Source organism: Lytechinus variegatus, chromosome 1 (assembly GCF_018143015.1).
Source record: "Lytechinus variegatus isolate NC3 chromosome 1, Lvar_3.0, whole genome shotgun sequence".
Taxonomy (NCBI): Eukaryota; Metazoa; Echinodermata; class Echinoidea; order Temnopleuroida; family Toxopneustidae; genus Lytechinus; species Lytechinus variegatus.
In genome coordinates, this window is record NC_054740.1 from 77,583,911 (window position 1) to 77,604,935 (window position 21,025).

General features: G+C 38.7%; 2 protein-coding genes across 2 annotated transcripts in view; one reads left to right on the top strand and one right to left on the bottom strand.

Moving 5' to 3' along the window:
* Positions 1–21,025, bottom strand: part of LOC121423812 (sialin-like) — a 34,530-nt gene that overhangs the window by 3,085 nt on the left and 10,420 nt on the right. The window contains exons 3-9 of the mRNA XM_041619312.1: positions 6,487–6,720; positions 5,572–5,656; positions 4,951–5,037; positions 3,833–3,963; positions 2,736–2,891; positions 1,167–1,299; positions 19–260 (exon numbers count right to left, since the gene is read on the bottom strand). Of these exons, the coding sequence (XP_041475246.1) occupies positions 19–260; positions 1,167–1,299; positions 2,736–2,891; positions 3,833–3,963; positions 4,951–5,037; positions 5,572–5,656; positions 6,487–6,720 (1,068 nt within the window). The remainder of the gene's footprint in view (positions 1–18; positions 261–1,166; positions 1,300–2,735; positions 2,892–3,832; positions 3,964–4,950; positions 5,038–5,571; positions 5,657–6,486; positions 6,721–21,025) is intronic.
* Positions 9,669–20,386, top strand: LOC121423828 (histamine N-methyltransferase B-like). The gene is made up of 3 exons (XM_041619336.1): positions 9,669–10,156; positions 18,932–19,255; positions 19,568–20,386. Exons 1-3 carry the CDS (start codon positions 9,952–9,954, stop codon positions 19,927–19,929), a joined length of 891 nt encoding a protein of 296 aa, XP_041475270.1. The 5' UTR covers positions 9,669–9,951; the 3' UTR covers positions 19,930–20,386.

The window sequence follows — 21,025 nt, forward strand, 5'->3', positions numbered from 1 at the left end:
CAGACCAAAAACACTTACCTGATCCTCTGTCATCAGCCCAACAATGACGGGTCCGACGAAACCCGTGCTTACAGAGAAAGCATTCCCAATGCCAAACAGTGTGCCAGCGAACCTTGGCGCCAAGTCCTGGGCGTTGACGAAGATTCCGGCAAAGGAGATACCGACTCCACCCATTGCCGTAGTCATCAGAGCGACAGAGCTGAAGTGGCTACATCCAATGTGTGATGCAGCTAGGAGAGATCCCGATGATATTACGGCACCTATATGGAAAACAAACCAGATTCAAGGGGACATTTATAGGCGGACACGAGAGAAGAGATGGAAGGGGATAGTATGAGAATTAAGATCCCACAGAACAATTAATATTTGGCAAATCAATGGAGGATTCTATGAGATTAATCGATTGTGACATGAAAAAGGGTCATTCAGCAGGCTATAATGGAAGTCTAGATCTGGACGCAAGTACCGTAGTTATTTGTTTGGAAACCTTACACTCACCCACACACCACTACATCAGTCCTCTGTCTTTCCACCTTCTACTTCTTCTCCTACAAGTAGGAGAAGGTGAAGAGAGAGAGAGAGAGAGAGAGGAGCTGATGTAGGGCTTTCTAAACAAATTATCTACTAACGTCCAGATATATACTAGCTTTATAGTGGGAGATATGTAGCCTACATTATATAATTTGCTCGCATGCGCGAAGTAGTTCAACTATTAGGCCCCATTCATACTGGATGAAGTTCCCGCTACGCTGTTAAAGTCCAGCAAAAAAAAACCCACACAGACGCAAGCCGTAGGACGTTGCGTCAACTTCGCGGATAAAAAAAGGTTAAATCGTGCATACTTCGTGACTGTCCATGTCACGTCCTTGCAAAGTTCAAGATGTGTTGGGTGTTGGCGCTATTGCAGTGCCTGTCTCCAGAATGTCTCCACTGGCCGGACTTTCATCGACACAATAAGTTTTGACTACCTTGCCAGATAACGCAGCTCAGAGTCTTCTTCCATTGATATGCCAATATACTCATTACAAACTGAATCACCCTGGTGCCAAAATGAGCGCCGACCCCATGCTCAAGATCAATGTTCCGTTGGATTTTTTATTACAGTATACGTCAAGTTATTGTTGTGTTAGAAAGGTGACACGTTAATAAGCCTGTAAAAAAATTACCTATATTTACAACAAGTTTCCTGGTCTGTGTAACTCCAAGATATCTTCGTTTAATCAGCACATCGGAAAAGGAAGAAAATACCATCATCATAACACAATGAGCAACAAATGGAATGGGTAGTAGAAATCCGATCTGGTATAAAGGAAAGAATATGACATGGTAAAAATATGACAATCATCAAGCTAATGACATTCTGTTAAAGAGCGAATTACCAGAGCTCGTAGTACTAGTAATTGGCTTGTTGATATCAAGATAAATGACATAGGTATCTCCAGTTGACTTTTTCTCATCAAAATGATGACCATGAGAGGAGGACATCATATGTATCATTCATGACAAACGATACCTAGTGTTACAATTAACATCAGTGAGAGTTTGGAATAAGTCAATTAGCCCGGGAGACAGCAGTCACTGCCCTCTTTTAGGAAATACACTGAAATTCTCTATAAGATCCGACGGTCTCTGACATGATAGTATAAAATCAGACAATTTGAAACTGTCGGTTTCAGATCAATAGTCCCTTCGCTACTTAAGGGAAATTACCTTCAATATTTCACAAAACCATGGAGAAACAAACGGATCATGAAAACAACGAATATTCTTTATCTGCGTAAAAGGTAGGTGGAGTAGATTGAAAAATGTATACTCGCAAAAATTCTTAGACAAATTACTCTGTAAAACATACACTAGCTGGTGTATTTTTCAGCCTGAAAGCCGATTTTCTTTTTGAATCGACACATATTTTCGACATTCATGAGCTGGGATATTGTTATGCTATATTAAATTTAAATTAGGCCTTTATGAAATAATAGTTCTGATGATAACAGTCAAATTGACTGCCTTATAAGAATCAATATCTATTTCAAAGATGATTGCATTTTAGAGACCCTTGCAAACGTTGGAACAGGTTAGTTTGTAAAAAAAAAATCCAATTACAAGATAAATAGAATAGAGAGTCAAAAGGGGCCTAAGCTTTCGATCCTTGCAGAATCTTCGTCGGAGGCAAAAATGACCAAGATAAATAGAAGTTTGATAACTACGAAGCTTTAAAGTTTTCTCGCCATGCATGTAGACATAATATAGACATGATAACGTTATTATGTCGACCTGGCAAAATAATTCATTTCGCCATCTCTTCAAGTCGATGTCACTTCAAAACTTCTGTACAGAACAATATGGGAGAAGGAATAAGAAAAAAAAAACTAAGTTATGAGCATTATATGGAGAACGCTATGTCATGAGAGCATTAATTGGATTGCCAAGATGTGTGATGCTAAACATTGCAACAACACTTCCCCATTTTTTTGTACATATTTCTCTGAATATTCCGCTTATGCGTACAAATAGATCGGCTATTCTTTTCATAAGAAAATATGTAATAACGGTTGCAGAAAATATATCCTGGAGGGGAGAATTATTCGTCACCATCCTAATCGCATTGCAATTGGGAGGATCTCATGGAACATACGTTTCTTAAATAAATAAATAAATTTCTTAACGTGTTTTCAATGAAGAATCAAATTTTAATTTATCTTTTTATTGATTTCCAAAAGTGAATCTCCATTTACCTCTGCGACATCCAATTGTTGAACGTGTTTCATATACAGTGGAAGATCAGTGATAAGAATGAAAACAACAAATCCCGCTATGGTTACCATAGTAACAAACCAAGCAATCGCGGGCATCGACGTCGTCATAGAACATAATGGTGTGGCCACCTTTACCTGAAATTACGAGACAAAAATAAAATGTATTGAAGATCAATTAGTTCAAATCATTAAAGAAAATTATTCGTGACGTCATATTAGATATTATGTTTAGTACCATTGGGAACCAAATGAGCAGGTATACTTATATCAACAATGGGTGATTTCAAGTTCGGTGTTGGCCTTGGTGTTGGTGTTAGTGTTGAAATTTCGGTTGCTTCCCCTAGCTCCAAAACTTATTCAGAGTTTGTAAAACTGATCCAGATCACATTATTGACATCTCAACAACTAGTGAGTGACTTTTCGGGACCATCCTCATTTTATGTTTGGTGTTATAATCGTGTAAAAATTGACCCAACACCAACACCAAAAGGTCAACACTGAACTTGAAATCACCCAATGTATATCCTGGAAATGTTCTCGACACGTATAGGATACACAATGGCTGCATCGCTGGTGTAGGCCTATACAGTAGTAGTCAAAAGTAAGTGAACACCACCAGAAAATGAAAATATCTAGGCGTTTAAGTTCTGCCATGTTTAAGATATTTAATTTTAAAGTCACGTTATAAATTATTACATTCAGTAGTTATTTCTCTGGGCTCGCCGAACATTATTGTGAAGTTGTCTACATTCAACACTCGGCATGAATGAGTGTACTTTGTGGAGGGGTTCACCAACTTTTGAGCACAACCGTATTTACTATTCACAAAACCATAGATACAACAAACCCTGCTTTGCCTAACATGTCACGAAAAACAATAACAATGCGGTAGCATTACAAACACAGCAGGCCAGGTAGTACAATAATGCATTGGTTATCTTTTATGTCTCGAAGAAGTTGTCCAACACGATTGTTAAGTCCCAGTTACGTTATGATATGCAGGAAAACCATTCACGATTTGATTTTCAAAATTTTATAAGAATTAAGATTTATATGAACAAAAAAATTAAACATACCTTGGAAACAGATCCACGAGATCGGTTATTCTCAATCTTTTTTCTCTCTTCGTCCGAAATGAACGGATGGTCCCCGGGTTCTTCATATACCAACAATGCCCAGAGTAGTACCCAAACTAAACAAGAACAACCTAAGAAGATGGACATGGAAAATATTTAGTATCGAAGAACTGGAAGACATATTGTACATTGTTGGCTTATATTCATCTATGGTAAAATGCCACTGGGCACCAGCGTACCTACGGGGGGGAGGGCAGTCTGCAAAAGACATATCCCTGCCCCCCTGACGAGCGTGAAGACCTATTTTGCCCCCCCCCCTGACGAATTTGAATACCTATTTCCCCCTGACGAGCTTGAAGACGTTTTTTTTTTTTTTCTTGCTTGTCAAAATTTTCGGTTTTGCCCCCCCCCCCCGTGGAAAATCCTAGGTACGCCACTGCCACTGGGTCTAATCCTAGTTCGTGTACAACTAGCTTGCCTACTATACCTATCTGGTCTAACTGCCATTGAGCCCATTTATCAATTTTGTATAGTTTCCAATTACGACACACCATTTCGCCTGATATCAAATAACTGAACTGTTTATGAACCGAAATTTTATTTCAATGCAAAGTGGATATTAGGCCAAGCATTTAAATGAATGACAATTAGATTAAGTGAGTATTATTTAGACCAAATGATAGTGATTAGACCAAGCGATAGTGATTAGACTAATTTCGGTTCAGCCATTAAGGTGGTAAGACGATTTGAGAAAGATTAAACTATCAATTTGGGGACCTCTTTTATATCGGAAAATAGTGCCCCGACATTTTCTATACAATGATAAATTTCTATCTATTAGTGATCCAATCTGGCCGATTTGACTTCGTTATTTAAGAAAAAAAGTTGGGTTTTTGGCTCGCTCTTTTCACTTCTTACATTTTCCTTTTGCGGCGACCGCCAATATGATAAAATGAAGAAACAGAAAAGGAAGAAAAACATAAGCGCTGACAGGGGAGTTCATAATCGTGAGAATTATAGTCCTATATCGACTAAATAAAATATCCTCTTGCCCTCCCTCCTATCAAAATATTCTGTAGCTACCCCTACTATGACTGCATGTAACATTCTCTTCTTACCAAATATGTAGAAGCTAGCTTCCCAACCGACGAAGGAACAGATCATTCCTGAGAAAAACTGACCAACAGCCGATCCAAATGAAAATCCTTATAATGAACAATAATAATAAATAATGAACAATAATAATAACGATTACTGCGAGGGAAAGTAAAGTAAAAGTGAAATATTTTTATTGATCAAATTCATTTAATTTCATAAGATCCATAAAAGCGACTGTATGAATCAATAAGAGCGACCAAACCATTTTGAATGATAGTTTCAAGGGAAACGCGAAGCTAGCCTTTCGAACTTAAAGGAGGTCAGTAGAAAAATAAAATGATAACGGAGCGTAATTTTTTCTATTGAAAATGTGACAAGATTAATATGGAATATACGATTTAATCATTAATAGCAAGTAATAAAAATCGTTCACAATTACTTGGAACATTACATTGATGACTTGAACCTGTAAGGAGTTTAAGTTTCGGTTAAAAAGTGATATACATGTATATATTGCACATTCAATGAGTTTCAACAAAGACTTCCATATTGATGTTTTATGGTTTCCATGAATTCACGGTAGAAATGTATAATTTAAAAATATGTAATATCAAATATATATATATAATGATTTTTTATACCTCCCACTATCAATGACGTCATCCTTGTTTCCTTCTCAGGAGCCCACTTTGTTACCAATGTGTTCGATGATGGAAAAGTGACGGCCTTGAGAGATTGAAGAAAATGAAACTTATCTTTAAACATCCATTATCAGTTACATAAAATTTTCAAAACTATCTTCAAAAGAAACTCCATAGCACACGTCTCATCGAGTGTCGTAATGACCAATGAAGCATTTCCAACAAGGAATATACATGTAGGACTATGTTTATCAATGGCACATCTTGTGTTATAACACGTACATATTTATTATGTACTACACTCTAAAAAAGGATTGGTCAAAATGACCAATCTGTTGGTTAATATGTGTCCGACCGATAAAATTGGTCAAAAGCAACCAAATTATTGGTTCAAATCGACCCAAATTTTGGTTGATGTTGACCAATTTTACCGGTCGGACACATATTAACCAACAGATTGGTCATTTTGACCAATCCTTTTTAAGAGTGTATGTGATAATCAGGAGGAAAATCACAATGCGTTATGTTGTAACTACGCCGTGATTTGACCATAATACACAAACCACGTTATCACACATTTTGCAAAAAGCTTCAGACAGGGTTTAACCATATCTTCACTGGATGCTTTCATACCAAGTTTCAATTTCATTTTTTTTTTTTTGGGGGGGGGTATTTATTGTTTTATAAGTTCCATATTTTATCAAGAAGTTATTTTTTTTCTTGTTATTCATTTAATGGATGTTATAACAGACTGTGATCCAGAACTTGAATTCATCAATTTAAGAAGGGAAAGTATCAACCAAATGGCTAAGGATCCCAAGTTACTGCCATGTTACAGAGAAATAACAGTGTGTTTTTTTTGGGGGGGGCAGAAGTGATAAGAATAGATACTGAATTGAATGGGTGATTCTTTACCTCAGCCATACCAGATACAACCCTGGTCACAAAGAAAAGCGGTAGACTGGTACGTATGATTTTAGGTGCAGCGATATTCATAATAGCAGAGACAGTCACACCACCTGCAAAAAGCCATTTCCCGCCAAAACTGTCAGCGAGCCACCCAACCGGTCCATTCATGACAGCATAACCAATATAGAAAGAGGCAAGAAGAAGGCCTTGTGTGTTACTGCTCCATTCAAACTCGGTTTGCTGCAGAGTATAATAGAGAAAGAGGGGAAGATGGAGAGAGAGGGGGATAGAGAGATTGGTTATTTCTGAGGTCATTTTAAGGCGCCCGCCCATCAAAGGAGTTCGGACATGACTAGGAAGTGTTGGGGGCAGCAATTATGTAATTTTGGGGCACAATTGCATAAAAAAATACCATCATAATTAACTTTTCCATCCAAAGGTGTGTTTTGAGTTTCCCTTGGTACCATACTATGCCTTGAGGTTGGTACTTACCATGGTAACAGTGCTAAGCAGAATGAAGGATTTCAAGGTAGTTACCACTGAATGGCAAAGTTCATATACTTGTAACATTAATTCATACAACGGCATTCTCTCCGGAAATCCTTGGTTTCCCCCAGCACAATTCTATATAGGAATGACCCGACCGCGGATTGTCCTCAGATTGTTCCGAGGGGTGTCCCGGGAGCGAGTTGCTGAACCTAGTGAACAAAACCGTACTAACGTTGTTGCAGCTTAGTCTGTCAGGCAAACCCTCACTCAAATTAAGGGTCTGAATGAGCAGCCTACTCATGCCTTGTGTACTGAAGGCGTGGAAAAGCAAGGTTTGTATGTGCTAGTCTTTGCGTGGAGGCACACTTGTTGATCAAAAATATTTGAAATAAACAAATAAATAAATAAATAAAGTTCCAATCAGGTCTGTGCCTGCAGACTATATAGTTGCAGCTCACCCAGTGAAACCTGTCTATAATATAATGATCCACCCAGAGGAAACACAAAATGTGGCCTTTAAAGACAGGTGGCTACTGTAGACAGGTTCTCATAAACACAATCTGCCTCCATAGAATTGGTTTTAGTGGTCACTATACAGGGGCCGAGGAACGGTTTTTAAAGTGGGGGGGGGGCTGATCATGCAAAAAATCACAATTATATGGTAATTTTTACGTTTTTTACACGGTTTTGGAAAAAAGTGGGGGCTGAAGCACCCCCAGCCCCCGCGGCCCCTGCTATAGACAGGCTTGAAAGGTAGTTACATTACTAATTATAATAGGACAATGATGATGATTATCTGACAAAAATCCGGACAACTTGGGGAATAGAGAAGATCTAGAAAGAATGCTTTTTTTAGTGCAACAACGTGAGATCTCAAGGAGCCAGGGGCCAGAACTTATATTCATTCATTCCTTTCCCGGTTTCTTTTAAACTTTCATAGTTTCGTATTTTGCACAAAGATTTGCTGTTACTATGCCTTGAGGTTGTTTCTAGATAACACGTAGTAGCTCAAATTCAATACATTTAGAAGGGAATATTGATTAATTGTATTTTGGAATATGGTGTGTTATGCAGTGGCGTACCGTGAGTCACGGCTTGGGGGGGGGGGGCACCAGCAAAAATTTCGGGTCACTTAGGGAGCGCACTCAGTTGTGAGGTATACTGTCCTAATAGAGATATTTTTAAGGACATGTGGTGCCATTAAACGGATATGTATCTCACTGATCGCGCTGAAAATCTTTGATATTCAGAGCTAAAAAGGGATATCATAAACAATTTTTTTGTAATCATGATACGTAACTGTCTCGCTGAAAAAACAATGCGAGCGCGAAGCGCGAGCTAAATTTTTTTTGATATATTGACCCTAAACTGGGAAATCTTAAGAACTATATTTTAGAATCCATTAAGAGTATAAATATCTCATCATCTCATCTAATGCTAGTGCCATCTTTTGCTGATTTGTTAGAATTACATCTGAACACAGTCATGAAGCACCTTCTGTAGTCATTGTAATCATGATTATCATACGCATCTTACTAATCAAATACTGCAAGCGCGAGCTGAAAATTTAGAAAATTCAGAAGAGGGGCATTCTATAACGTGTGTTTGTTGGAATTCCCTAAGACCTTACGTATTTCACTAACCAAAAGATGCGAGCGCGAAGCGCGAGCTTAAATTTTTGTATATATTGACCCAAACATGGATATTTAAAGGACTATGTTTTTTTAGGAATCCATTAAGAGTATACATATCTCACCATAGTCATCTAATGCAAGTGCCAAGCGCTTGCTGGTTTTTTGAGCAAATGCTGCGAGTGCGAAGCGCGACCTAAAAATTCATTAGGAAATTCAGACCTGAAGAGGGACATTCTAAGGCTTGTTTGTAGGAATTCACTGAGACCCTACGTACAGTATTCACTAACCAAATGATGCGAGCGCGAAGCGCGAGCTGAAAATTTTTGATATTCAGATCAGAAAATTGACATTTTAGGGACTGATTTTAGGAGTTCATGAAGAGCAGAAATCTTACCAAACCACTAATGCGAACGTTAACACGGACAGGAAATGTTTTATATTAAGACCTTAAAATAGGGCAATCACTTTATGAAACAATAATAACTCGAATTGCGAGGAAATATATTTGTTAGATATTGATTTGAAAACGGGAGGTTTTAGTACAACCCGATTATATATCTCGTTAAACATTCTATGCGAGTACCAGGAACAATAAGACACAATGAAGCAAATAATGTTTCATAAAGTTATGAAAAAATGCTTCTTTATGTAATATACATGTAGGACTAACATAATATAAGATAACATTATTATGAACAATAATTTCTTCTTTCCCCACTACGTTTCTCTTCCTTTTCCCTCTTTCCTCCCTTTTCCCGTTTTTTTTTTGGCCAGCCGATGGGGGGGGGGGGCGTGCCCCCCCGTAGTTACGCCACTGAGTGTTATGTATATATATTAGTACAATAAACATTATTTTCGATGGAGAAATAAAAATAAATGTCTAATTAATAAAGCCAGTATTTATATACACAACATCCACAGAGATTTCGAAGAATATACCAATACCAGATGTTGAAAGAAAGTGACATTGTTAACATGAATCAGAATAATGACATTATGTTATGATAATATATATATATCTATCTTTTCTCAATTAATTTAGAAGTATCCCGTTCTCTGCACCAAACCATAAAAATCCAGGGTTGCGGCCATGCATGACTGCTGCTATACCGATGTTGCTTGTTTTGCTTTACTCCATGCTTTACAATTCGTTCAGCCATGCTGAGTACCCCTTCGTCTGAGTTATTCATTTCCCGTAAATATGAGTGGATATAATTATGTGAATGGAAGGTCAATCGTATACGCTTGTTCCCGTATGCCGTCAATGTGATTTTACATGGGACATTTGCCTACTGATGAGGATTCGTTCTTGCCCACGCTTCTGGAAACAAACCTTTTGCTTTAGATCATGGAAAAGACAAAAATGAAGTATACGCTGAGTGATCCAGACTACTACACAGAGATGTACCAGGTCTATGCAAAGAAAAGCAACAAGTTTTCACATTTGCTCGAATGGACAGAGAACACATTTCCTAAAATGGTGTTGCAGAAATTGAGAGAGAGCTTCTCAGCAGAAACACAGATTAAGGTGCTTGGAATCGGAACCGGATCGGGTAAGTATACCATTTGGTAGGGTCCATTGTATTACGGTACTTGTAGTCTTGTACCCAGTGCTTCCACTCTTCCTGGAATCCAGGAAATTCCAAGAATCCAGGAAGTATATCATTTTCGAGAACGATATTATGTTATCTGAATATTATGTCAAAATCTATCACAAAATTGGATCTTCTTAATTGAAATGTCAAAAAATTTGCTCGCTCGCAGCTATTCATAAACTTTGCCCGTTACGTCTTGTTTCGCCCCCTCAAAGTGTTTGGCTCAATTACGACACTGGGCCCTATATTTATTTTTTGTGTTTAAAGAAGAGAATTATAACTTACAGAAGACTGGATAACCGTTCTGAAAATTCCAGGAAATTTTGTAAAATTCCAAGAACTTTCAGAGTAAATTCCAGGAAGTTCCGATTTGAAAAGTGGAAGCACTGCTTGTACCACTCTATTAGTGTACCTTTTGATCTATAAGGCCAAGATCGTTAGCTAATAAATTGAAAACTGTTTTTCAATGACCCCTTATACACTCCACGCAGGTTTTCTTGTATGGTGCATGTAAGGTCTTGATTAGTGCAACTTGATCTGATGAGATGGGGTCACGGTGGATTTTTTAATCGAAGTCTGTGCATGTGTGCGAGTAATTGTTTTTATCATGGAGCTAACAGTAATACTCAACACATCCTCATCCCACATTACAAACCCTCACACGCAGATTCATATCCTCAACCCACTCCCAAGAAAGTGGTGTATTCAAAACCGCTGAAGCTAGACCAATGAAACTTTCACAGAAGTTATAAACTGAAATGAGCTTTCTAGTTCTGTACATTTAATTAAAAATGATACTAAATATGTTTGGGACTTTCACTTTGGGACCTAATTCAGCCGTATGTCAGAGGGACATTTGTTTTATTTCATTATTATTATTATTATTTGGGGGGGGGGCACTGTGTGGCGAGCGTACTGTAGATCTTGTAATAGCTCCTCTGATTAGCTCTGGGGCCCGTTTCATAAGTCTGTTCGTAAGTTAAGAGCGACTTTAAGAACGACTGGTGGTCCTTTCTTGTGGCAGAAGACGTTCACCATTATATGTTGGTGATTATTCAGCGCGTAAGAAAGGATCACCAGTCGCTCTTAATTTACGAAGAGCTTTATGAAACACCCACCTGGAGTATTTTAAAGAATGATTGATTATTATTTAGTTACTTGATTTGACTTCTGAACGTAGTATGAGGTTATGTGAATATTCTTTAGATTATTATCATGCTTCAAGTTTTTCTGCAAACTTGTCGTGACCTAGACATGTCGCTAATCTTTTGAACTCATTATTAAATGCTAAATTTTGTGCTATATTATGAGCTGTGAGCATGGTTAATGTATGCTGAAGATTAATGACCCCTGTGATAATTTGCCTGCTTTTTAATTTGGGATTTGGAAGTACATCATGCGCTGTGCAATTATCGATCTAAATCGAGCACCCGGGGGGGGGGGGGGACACTTCCATTCACGAGTGGACAGGCCAGGCGCGCCGGAACACTTTCAGTTTTGGGGGGGCAAAATCCCGACTGAGGGGGCACAATATTTTTGACAGCGTGAGTAACCGAAGCGATCGAGCGGGAGAGGCTATGGGACCCCCCCCCCCCGGTAAGGATTTTGTGTAAAAATAGAGTATAAAAGTTGCGTTTCTAAGTGCATTCAAAAATAAATTTCTTGAGAATTAAACAGTCTTGGAGTTCTTTTTGCTCCTTCTGTTTCCTCCCTTCTGACCCAGCCTGGTGTTTCTTCATGACCAGGGTCGCAGTTCCAGCAAATTACGAGCCTTATTGCAAACGAAATTGTTTCAAACCAGTGTAATATAGGCCTTTTAAAGACTTTAAGATGACAAACATGACCGTACGCAGCCGGGACCGCCGATCGAGAGGGCAAAATTCACAAAATTCACCAAAAGTGTGCACGAAATCCTTCAATTTCATTCTAGAAAATGCAAAAGCTCCCCCATCACAAATCCCCTCGCTCTTACGTTTCTTCGAAAATTTAGGTCTTGCAGCCCCACCCACTCCCGGGTTTTTTTTTTTTTTTTTTGCAAACGTCCATGAATAACAAAAGCTGGGATGAACCAGAGAACATAGCTGCCATCTCGATCTGATTGGTAACAGGTAATGGGAAGAAGTTTTGGAATCTAAAATACATAAGTGCTATATATGAGCTGAAATAGTATCAGACAAAACGCCTTCCAATCATGCCAATGAATAGAAATAGAGGAAAATACGGGGCTGTGAAAATATCTTAAGATTTATTTTATAAAACTGTAGAGCACTACTGTAACGCTTATTTTTTTTCTTTTATATTCTTTACATTATTATTCATATCTCGGATAATATGAGTCCGGTCAAGAAGACACTTTCACAGATGATTTTATTTTTTTCATGTCTAAACATTATCTCTAAGTTGCTTTCGAGTGGGATTCACCATTTTGACAAATTATAAATTATAATCCTCTACACATGATTATTCTGAGTGTAATTTTCTGATAACATGTCTATATTGAGTAGAAATGACCTTGGTATTTTCTTTAGTGCACTGAATTGTTATTATTATTTGTTTGGCGTCACCTGTGCCTGGGAGGCGAAAAGCGAACTGAATCACTATGATCCACAGGTCTCTCCGATATAACTGATTGGGGGGGGATGCAGGTGGACCTCGACACCGGGGTTTCCCCCTACTCTTATACGAATAGTGCAGTGGGTTCTTAACGTGCCAAGGTGGTGACTCTCCTCTACACGGGGCCTCCATTTAACGTCCTATCCGAGGGACGGAGTGTTTTCCATTGTAACATAGCCTGCATCTATGAAACATGGGAGAGACGTTTACACACAACGCACTGACTTCAGTCATCCGCCCAGGGTGGACTCGAACCTACGATCTTTGGTTCGACTTCGACGGGCAGACGCGTTACCGACTGAGCCAACACCGCTCTCTTGTTATCACTGTATTAACTCAATTTATATTTAGTTGAAAATGAAATAATTGAAACAAGTTTCTCGAGATGTTATGGTTTCTGGGCTTGACAGCTATGACATAGATTCCATATCTTGCTCGAGTAACTATATAGTGTTCACGCGCGTTAGTTATATCGGGTCCGGTCTGAGCGTTTCTGGGCGACCGCGCGTTTGTTAGACGACACAATCATAGAATTATAAACCTAATCATTGGTGGACCACTATCAATTTGCCATTCGCTTTTAGTCTGAAATGTATTCATTAAAAGGTTTAAACGTTATCACACTGTAATAAGATGGAAAAGGGGCTTATCCAAGCTATGTTTCACAGAGGAACTGTTCGTCAAAAGACGCGAGGCTTACTATGATAATGTATTTGCCCCGTCAGGGGCAAAATTTTTTCATTTTTGACAATGGAAATGACAATTTTCAGGCAGAAAAGTGCCTTCATTTACTTTTGTCCTTAAATAATTTATCATTTTTCATCTTTCAGGGGGCACGTTGGGGGGGGGCAAAATCTCGTTTTGCCCCCCCCAAAATTTTATTTGGGGGGGCAAGTGCCCCCCCTGCCCCCCCGCTTCCGGCGCCTTGCGAGTGGATACCATGTGCGACCATGGGGTCACGAAAAGCACCCTAAACACGTAATTTCCATATTCTGAAAATGCACCCCTTAACGAGTTTTGGCGTGTGAAACCCTACCCTTAACAAGTATTGGAAACAAAACCGTTCTTGGCAAATATTCCTTGAAATGAACCCCTAAACAAGTACTACAGCCTGTTTTATTGTTACAGGTTCTTCGGTCGTCGGCTTAACATTATTTGGTTTGGTACGACCCCACCTAGCTTCTACACCTCGCGCAAATCGGACTCTAAACACGAAGTGTTGGGGCAAAAAGGACATCCTTTATAAAACATTTTAATTTAGTTTTATAATCCCCCCAAATTCGACCCTAAACACGTAATTTTCCTAGTGAAATGGATACCCTTTTTTCATTATTTTTGTGTTTTTGACACCATTATCACGTTTCGTACGTAACGTGCCCTATCGTGTTACGTGTTTTTTGGTCGCGCATTGTATCCACTCGTCAATGTAAGTGCCCCCCCCCCCCCGGGGATCGAGCACCAACTCATCATGGAAAAGGAAATGCATCATGGTCACCGAAAGAATACTTGAGAACTCCAAACACATTTAACGTCATCTGGAAATTAAACAATTCTTCAGATATCATGGATTGAGCTAAATCCTTGGCCAAATACTGATACAAATGAGAAAAGAGTTCGGAAATGGCAAGTGAAGTGACACTGAATGAGTCAATTCCTACTCTACACTTCCCAAGCAAATCTAAGAAATGTTCACTTCAATAGACACAATCCTGGTGTGATGAAAGTGGCGTAACCACGACCCCCAATCGGCTGGCAAAAAAATCGAGAGAAAAGAGGAAAAGAAGATAAACGTAGGGGGGAAAGAAGAAGAAATTATTGTATATTATCTCATATATTATGTTTTATTACATGTATTATATTATATATATTTATATCATATTAAATAAGAAATATTTTTTCATAACTAGGCCTATATGAAACATATGATTTCCTTAGGGTCTATGTGTTCATTACTCATTGTGCTCGCATTGTCTGTTTTATTTATTCATTTATTTATTTACTTATTTTCTTTATTTTATACTTCAGGATAGACATGTTCAGTTATGCAAAATGCTTTCCAAAAGCGCCCTGCAGTTTAAAAAATAACTCAACACCATTGCAATTCAATGCATTAACATAATCATAAAGTAAAAACAGAATACATTATATACAATAGAGTGAAATCAACAATTATCATGGAATCATTATACATCTCCATCAAGTTATTCAGTGTAATTACATGTATGACAGTCACAGTCTGAACTTTAACGATTTGGTGTGTTTTTTTAATGCATGGAGTGCCATGCATATTTGTATACCACAAGGGAGCGAATTGAATAAGACGGCAGCAACATATTCGAAATATAGTCCGTCCTTGGGCAGGGTATTGGAAGGGGACTTTGTTCAGAATATCGCGTTTTATAAGATACATTACTTTTACATTCAGATAAGTGGTCCCAGATAAGCTGGGGCTAAATCGTTTTGTATTTTGAAAGCAAGGACACAAATATTGATCTTTGATATGTCCTCCCCACTTCATACCAGTAAAGTGTTAAACCCACAAGTATTTGATCATACAGCGCGTCCCCAAAAAATGTCCCTCTGATATGCGGCTTAATAACTTCCAAAAATAAAAAATTATTCTCAATGAAATGTATGGATATAGGAAGCCTATCTCATGTTTTAACTTTTATAAAAATATTCATTGGTCTCGCATCTGTGGTTTTGAATACACAGCCTATTATGCAACAGTGGTGCTTTTCACCCCATTCCAAGTTTGTATGCATGCAACACTGCTTTGTGTTCTGCACTTTCTTGCATATCAACCCCCTTTGACCATTCTGACCAAGGAGATATCACCTCTATCTCCTTGTTCTGACCAAGAAATTCCCTGATCTGACCAGGAAAATCTCCATGATCTAACCAGGCTCATCAAATCACAACCTTGAGCATGTTCAGAAGGGCAAAAACAGTATTTGACAGTTCATTTCATGTTTGATAAACGGGAGATGAACAATGATTGAGACAACGGGTCATGTCTGTTTCATGCATAATTCCAACAATACTGCATTTTTGCTTTCATTACTTTTTTTAGTTAATTAGCTACTGAGGTCAATTTCAATAATTCAGTGTAACTTTTTAAAAGAAAAAAGTCAAAATTTTCTTTGGTATAGTTCCTTTCCGCAAAGGGTGATTAACTTGTGGATTCCCCCTTTTTCAGCTTATTTTACTCATCCATCATTCACATTTTCTTTCAAGTTGGTGCACTGATTCCCCTTATCAATCATCAAACAAACTTAATTTTTTATGTTTCTTGTCCTTCTGAACATGCTCAAATTTATGATTTGATGAGCCTAGATATGATTAGAGAATTATCCCTGCTCAGATCCTGGATGTCAGAATGGGGGTTAACATGCCATAGACAATGAAGAAATGCATCAATGCTGCAAACTTGGAATGAGCTAAAATGCACCACTGTTACGTAACAGAGTGTGTATTCAAAATCGCTGAAGCGCGACCAATGAAATTTTCATAGAAGTTAGAACATGAAATGAGTTTTCTGCTCATGAACATTTATTTGAGAATCCTACCAAATTTTAGAATTAATTCAGTCGTATGTCAGAGGGACATTTTTTGGGGGACGCGCTGTATTTACATTTTCTATGGGTTCATTTCATATTTATAAGAAAAGGGAAAGTGGGGATGTGACATCATGAGCCCACCTAATAAATATTCATGACGATGTGCATATAACTGTTTTCACAAAATATTGATACAATTTAAAGTTCAATAACTTCGTTATTTTTTATCCGATTTTGATGTAATTTTCAGCATTTTGCCCTTTGAACTATTCTCCACTTTTTTTAGATATAAATATTTTCAGCCCGGACCATTTTCAGCCCGGACTCGCACTTCGCGCTCGCATTGCTTCTTTAGTAAGACGGGTACGTTTTCATGATGACAAAGATTTGCTTACAAATACAATGTCCCATTTTTAGGTCTGATACCGTCTGAATATCAAACATTTTTTCAGCTCGCGCTTCGCGCTCGCGTTATGTGATCAGTGAGATACATATCCATTTAATGGCACAATCCTGAAAATTTCTCTATTAGGTCATTAGCCCTATACCTGGCTAAATCTTTTATATCCTGGTATTTTTTTTCTTTCTCCATCCATCTGTTTATGACAATTTCTAAAAGGAATGATTTCATTCAATAGTAATAAACCAAAGAAAATTCTGCTATGAAAAATGGTCATCATCCGTGTATACGACATTCAATACTACCACGGTCCACGATCATGATCATCATGATCATACTTGTGATTTGATCAGGGGCTGCGATCCTGGGGGGGGGCACAGTGCCCCCCACACTTTTTTGAAGCACTGAAAAGTGCCCTTTTTATGCAAGAAAAATTCCCCCTCACGAACGTGTACTGTGCCCCTTTTATCGAAAGAGGACCCGTTTTAGGTGTTACCAAGTGCCCTTTCTCGTATAAGTGCCATTTTTTAATGCCCCTCACGAATGTGTACTGCATGTGCCCCTTTTATTGGAAGAGGACCCGTTTTAGGTGTTACCAAGTGCCCTTTCTCGCATAAGTGCCGATTACCCCCCCCCCCCCAAAAAAAAAAATAATAATAATAATAAAATGCTCCCTTACGAACGTGTTCTGTGCCCCTTTCACCTGAGAAGGACCCGTTTTATGTCTGAGCAAGTGCTCCCTTGCCTTCTTGTAAGTGCCCTTTCTCGAATCAGTGCCCCCTTTTACCCCAAAAATTGCCCCTTATGAACGCCCTTTCTCGTATAAGTGCCCCTTTTTATCCAAGAGAAGTGACCCTCAGGAACATGTCCTGTGCCCCTCTCACCTGAGAAGGACCCGTTTTATGCCGTTAGTAAGTGCCCCTCTACATTCTTATAGGTGCCATTTCTTGTATCAGTGCCCTTTTTTACCTAAGAAAAGTACGTGCCCCCACGAACGTGTTGAAGTTCTATGCCCCTTTCACATAAGAAGGACCTGTCTTTATGTGTTAACAAGTGCCCTTTGCCTTACTCGTAGGTGCCTGGCCTTCATATCAGATAAGTTGCTATGAAAAACAAGTTTATTGAGTGATGTTCTGCTTCCTTCTGCAAGTGCATAATGAATGAAAATACTTGTCAAAATAATCCTACATGCCTTAAGTTCATGAGTCATTTGAGTCGGGTAGATAAATCTTTTTTTCTTTTACTTTGTTTCAAGATCATGGCTGTACGCATGGGGGAGGCAGGGGCAGTTACCTCCCCCCCTCCCGAAATTTTGAAAAATCACATTTTTTTACTCCAAATTTTTCACAAAATTTGCCAAAAGTATGCACAAAACCTATCAATTTCACTGCAAAACCGCCTCGATGGTAAGCTCGATCACTTCGCTCCTTGCTTTTAAGTTTTTTCCAAAACGTTTACGCGTGCTGCCCCCCCCCGGCCATACGGCCATGTTTAAGATAGTGCCCTTATTTCCCTGTGCCCCCCCCCCCACTTACAACTTCGCCCCGCCGCCCCTGCATTTGATTCGTCATGGATATTACTATGTTCGATCGTAAATTATTGGGGCATGACATAGGTCATACATATCTGATATATTGTGGGATGTAATCATGTAGTCCCCCACCTTCACCCCAGGATCGACGTCGCGACGTCGTTGTTTCAATGTCTTTAAGTCATAATCAAGAAAAATGTAAAATTCACAATATTCAACTCTTTGTAATCTAGGATCCCTATCGGCTCTAAGATGTATATTTCACTCGTGAATTGTTTGATCTCAACCATGTGAAAATGTCAAAACTTATGATTACAAAACTCCAAGTCAACTGGTCTCGCCACCCTCCCTTGATGTGTTAAATCTTTCATTGATCCATCGACACGTATTATCTTTGATTAAAATTCATATCCTACATGTCCCACATGAATGGTGTATGGTTCAGTTCTCGTCATCGATTTTTGTAAAAGTTTTGTTCGGGTGTATCGTCAACCACTGAGCGTGGGCACCCAAGTCAATCATATTGCATGGATTGAGAATTGCTTCCGCCATCAATGTCATATTAGGGTGGAATATCGCCTGGAGTTATTTATAATTTCCATTTTCACCCCTTTTTTGTTCTTAAACAGGAGAGATTGATCGCAAAATGGCGGGAATCATCAATGGCCATTTCAAGTCTGTTCGGAATGTAGTGGTGGAGCCAGCGGAAAAACAGCTAGCTATCTATCGCTCTGTTCTAGAGAGCGACATGTCCAAATTCAAAGGCATTGATTTTGACCTCCGTCAGATGGTCTTTGACGAGTATCGTGAGCACGAGGGCGAGCATCCACCCAAATACCACTTCATCAACGCTATGCAATCCATTTACTACATCGATGACGTTAACGATACCTTACGATATCTCTATGCCTCCTTGGAGGAGGGCGGAGTTATGTTAATAACCACTCTCTCGGGTAAGAAGTTTTTCAATAACTGATATAGGTAAGCTCTATCATGATATCTAGTCAAATGGAGGAGAGACAGCCAAAAAAATTCATGAACACACAAAACACTTGAAAATCAAATCTCGGAAGACTTGAAACTACGGAGATTAAAGGAAATAAGAGATTGAATTAAATGACAGGAAACGTGATACACGATCGGATGGCACATCACATGACTTCATATTACCAAATGATACATGAGATAACATTCCATTAAATTTCATTAAATGAAATACTGATATTAAATAAAACTGGATTTTTTCCCCGCATTTCACGTTGCAGATTCATGCGGTTTCCAGCTGGTGTGGAACCGCTTTCCCCAAGTACAGGAAGTGGCCGGACCATACCCAGGCAGTAACGATATCCGACAGAGCCTGTTGGATCTCAATATCAAGTTCGAAGAAAATCACCAGAGATTATACGGGGACATAACAAGCTGTTTCCAGGAAGGGTCAAAGGAAGGGAAGCTCATCGTCGATTTCTTCAGTCAAATCATTGATCTCCGTGGTACGTCGCCCGAGCTCTATCAGGAGGTTGTCGATTATATGGGTTCGGAGCAGTGCTCGGAGAAAAAGGAAGACGGGACAATTCTCATTAACAGCGACTGGGACGCGTTCGTGGTGTACAAACCACTCTCCATCTAAATAAATACTCTAAATAAATGGCATCCAGACAGTATTGATACAAGCACAAAATGAGGGACGAGAAGTTAGACCGAAATCATCAAAGAATAATAGAGTAATTCTTAAAAAATGTTGTATTTGTAAACTCGTACATGTCGTATGCAAGCAGCTACTGCTACTCCGTGTATCATTATATTTTCTTTTTATATTTTACACAGATTGTAACGAACTATATATCTGCTTTACTGTCATTGAGAGCTTATTAGGGTCTGTAAATATAGACTATGTGGAAAAGTGTCGGGGTTCTGTGAATTAATGAAAATTAACAAAATCGCATATTTTATGAACATGTTAGAGTTGTCATTGTTTCTTTTGATTAACTGCAACAAAAAAGTTGTCTAAGAGCATAGCATAACCCAGTCGTTGTATTTGAGAAAGCAGGCAGATTAGCAAATTCAATAAAGTTATTGTAGCTATCGTAGTCATTTTAGTAATTGTTTCATGATTTTATCGAAGTTTTAGTAAATACATACATATGAGGAATCATTGGAAAATGGGAGGATAGTATTTCAAAGCTTAGCCCATTTCACACGGTCCGCCTAACCTTTCATGGGTCTCATATATGTTCTGTGCATTTAATCTTTGATAAATTAAAGGCAGTGTTTCCATCGATCCAAAACAAATTTCCTTAATAAACAAGGCAAAAGCGATTTTGTGTCTCGCCCACGTATGAAAATAACCAGAAATATCGTGATTCGCGAGGGCATGCAACAGAATTGTATCGAAACTTCATTGTAATATGACTGGGATGGAATAACACTTGCCTTTAGAGCCTTGCACGTAAATTTTAATGTTGACCTGAAAATGACCTTTGACCTTATGTGACCTCCGACTGCAGCATAACATGCAGGTCCCCCAAGTCAATCTACCATCCAAGTTTGGTTGAAAAGCACCTTACGGTTGCGGAGTTAGGTAATGTTGACCTGAAAATTACCTTTTGACCTTATCGTGTGACTTCCGACTACAACATAACATGGAGGTCCCCTAAGTCCATCTACCATCCAAGTTTGGTTGAAAAGCACCTTACGGTTGCGGAGTTAGGTAGGGTTGACCTGAA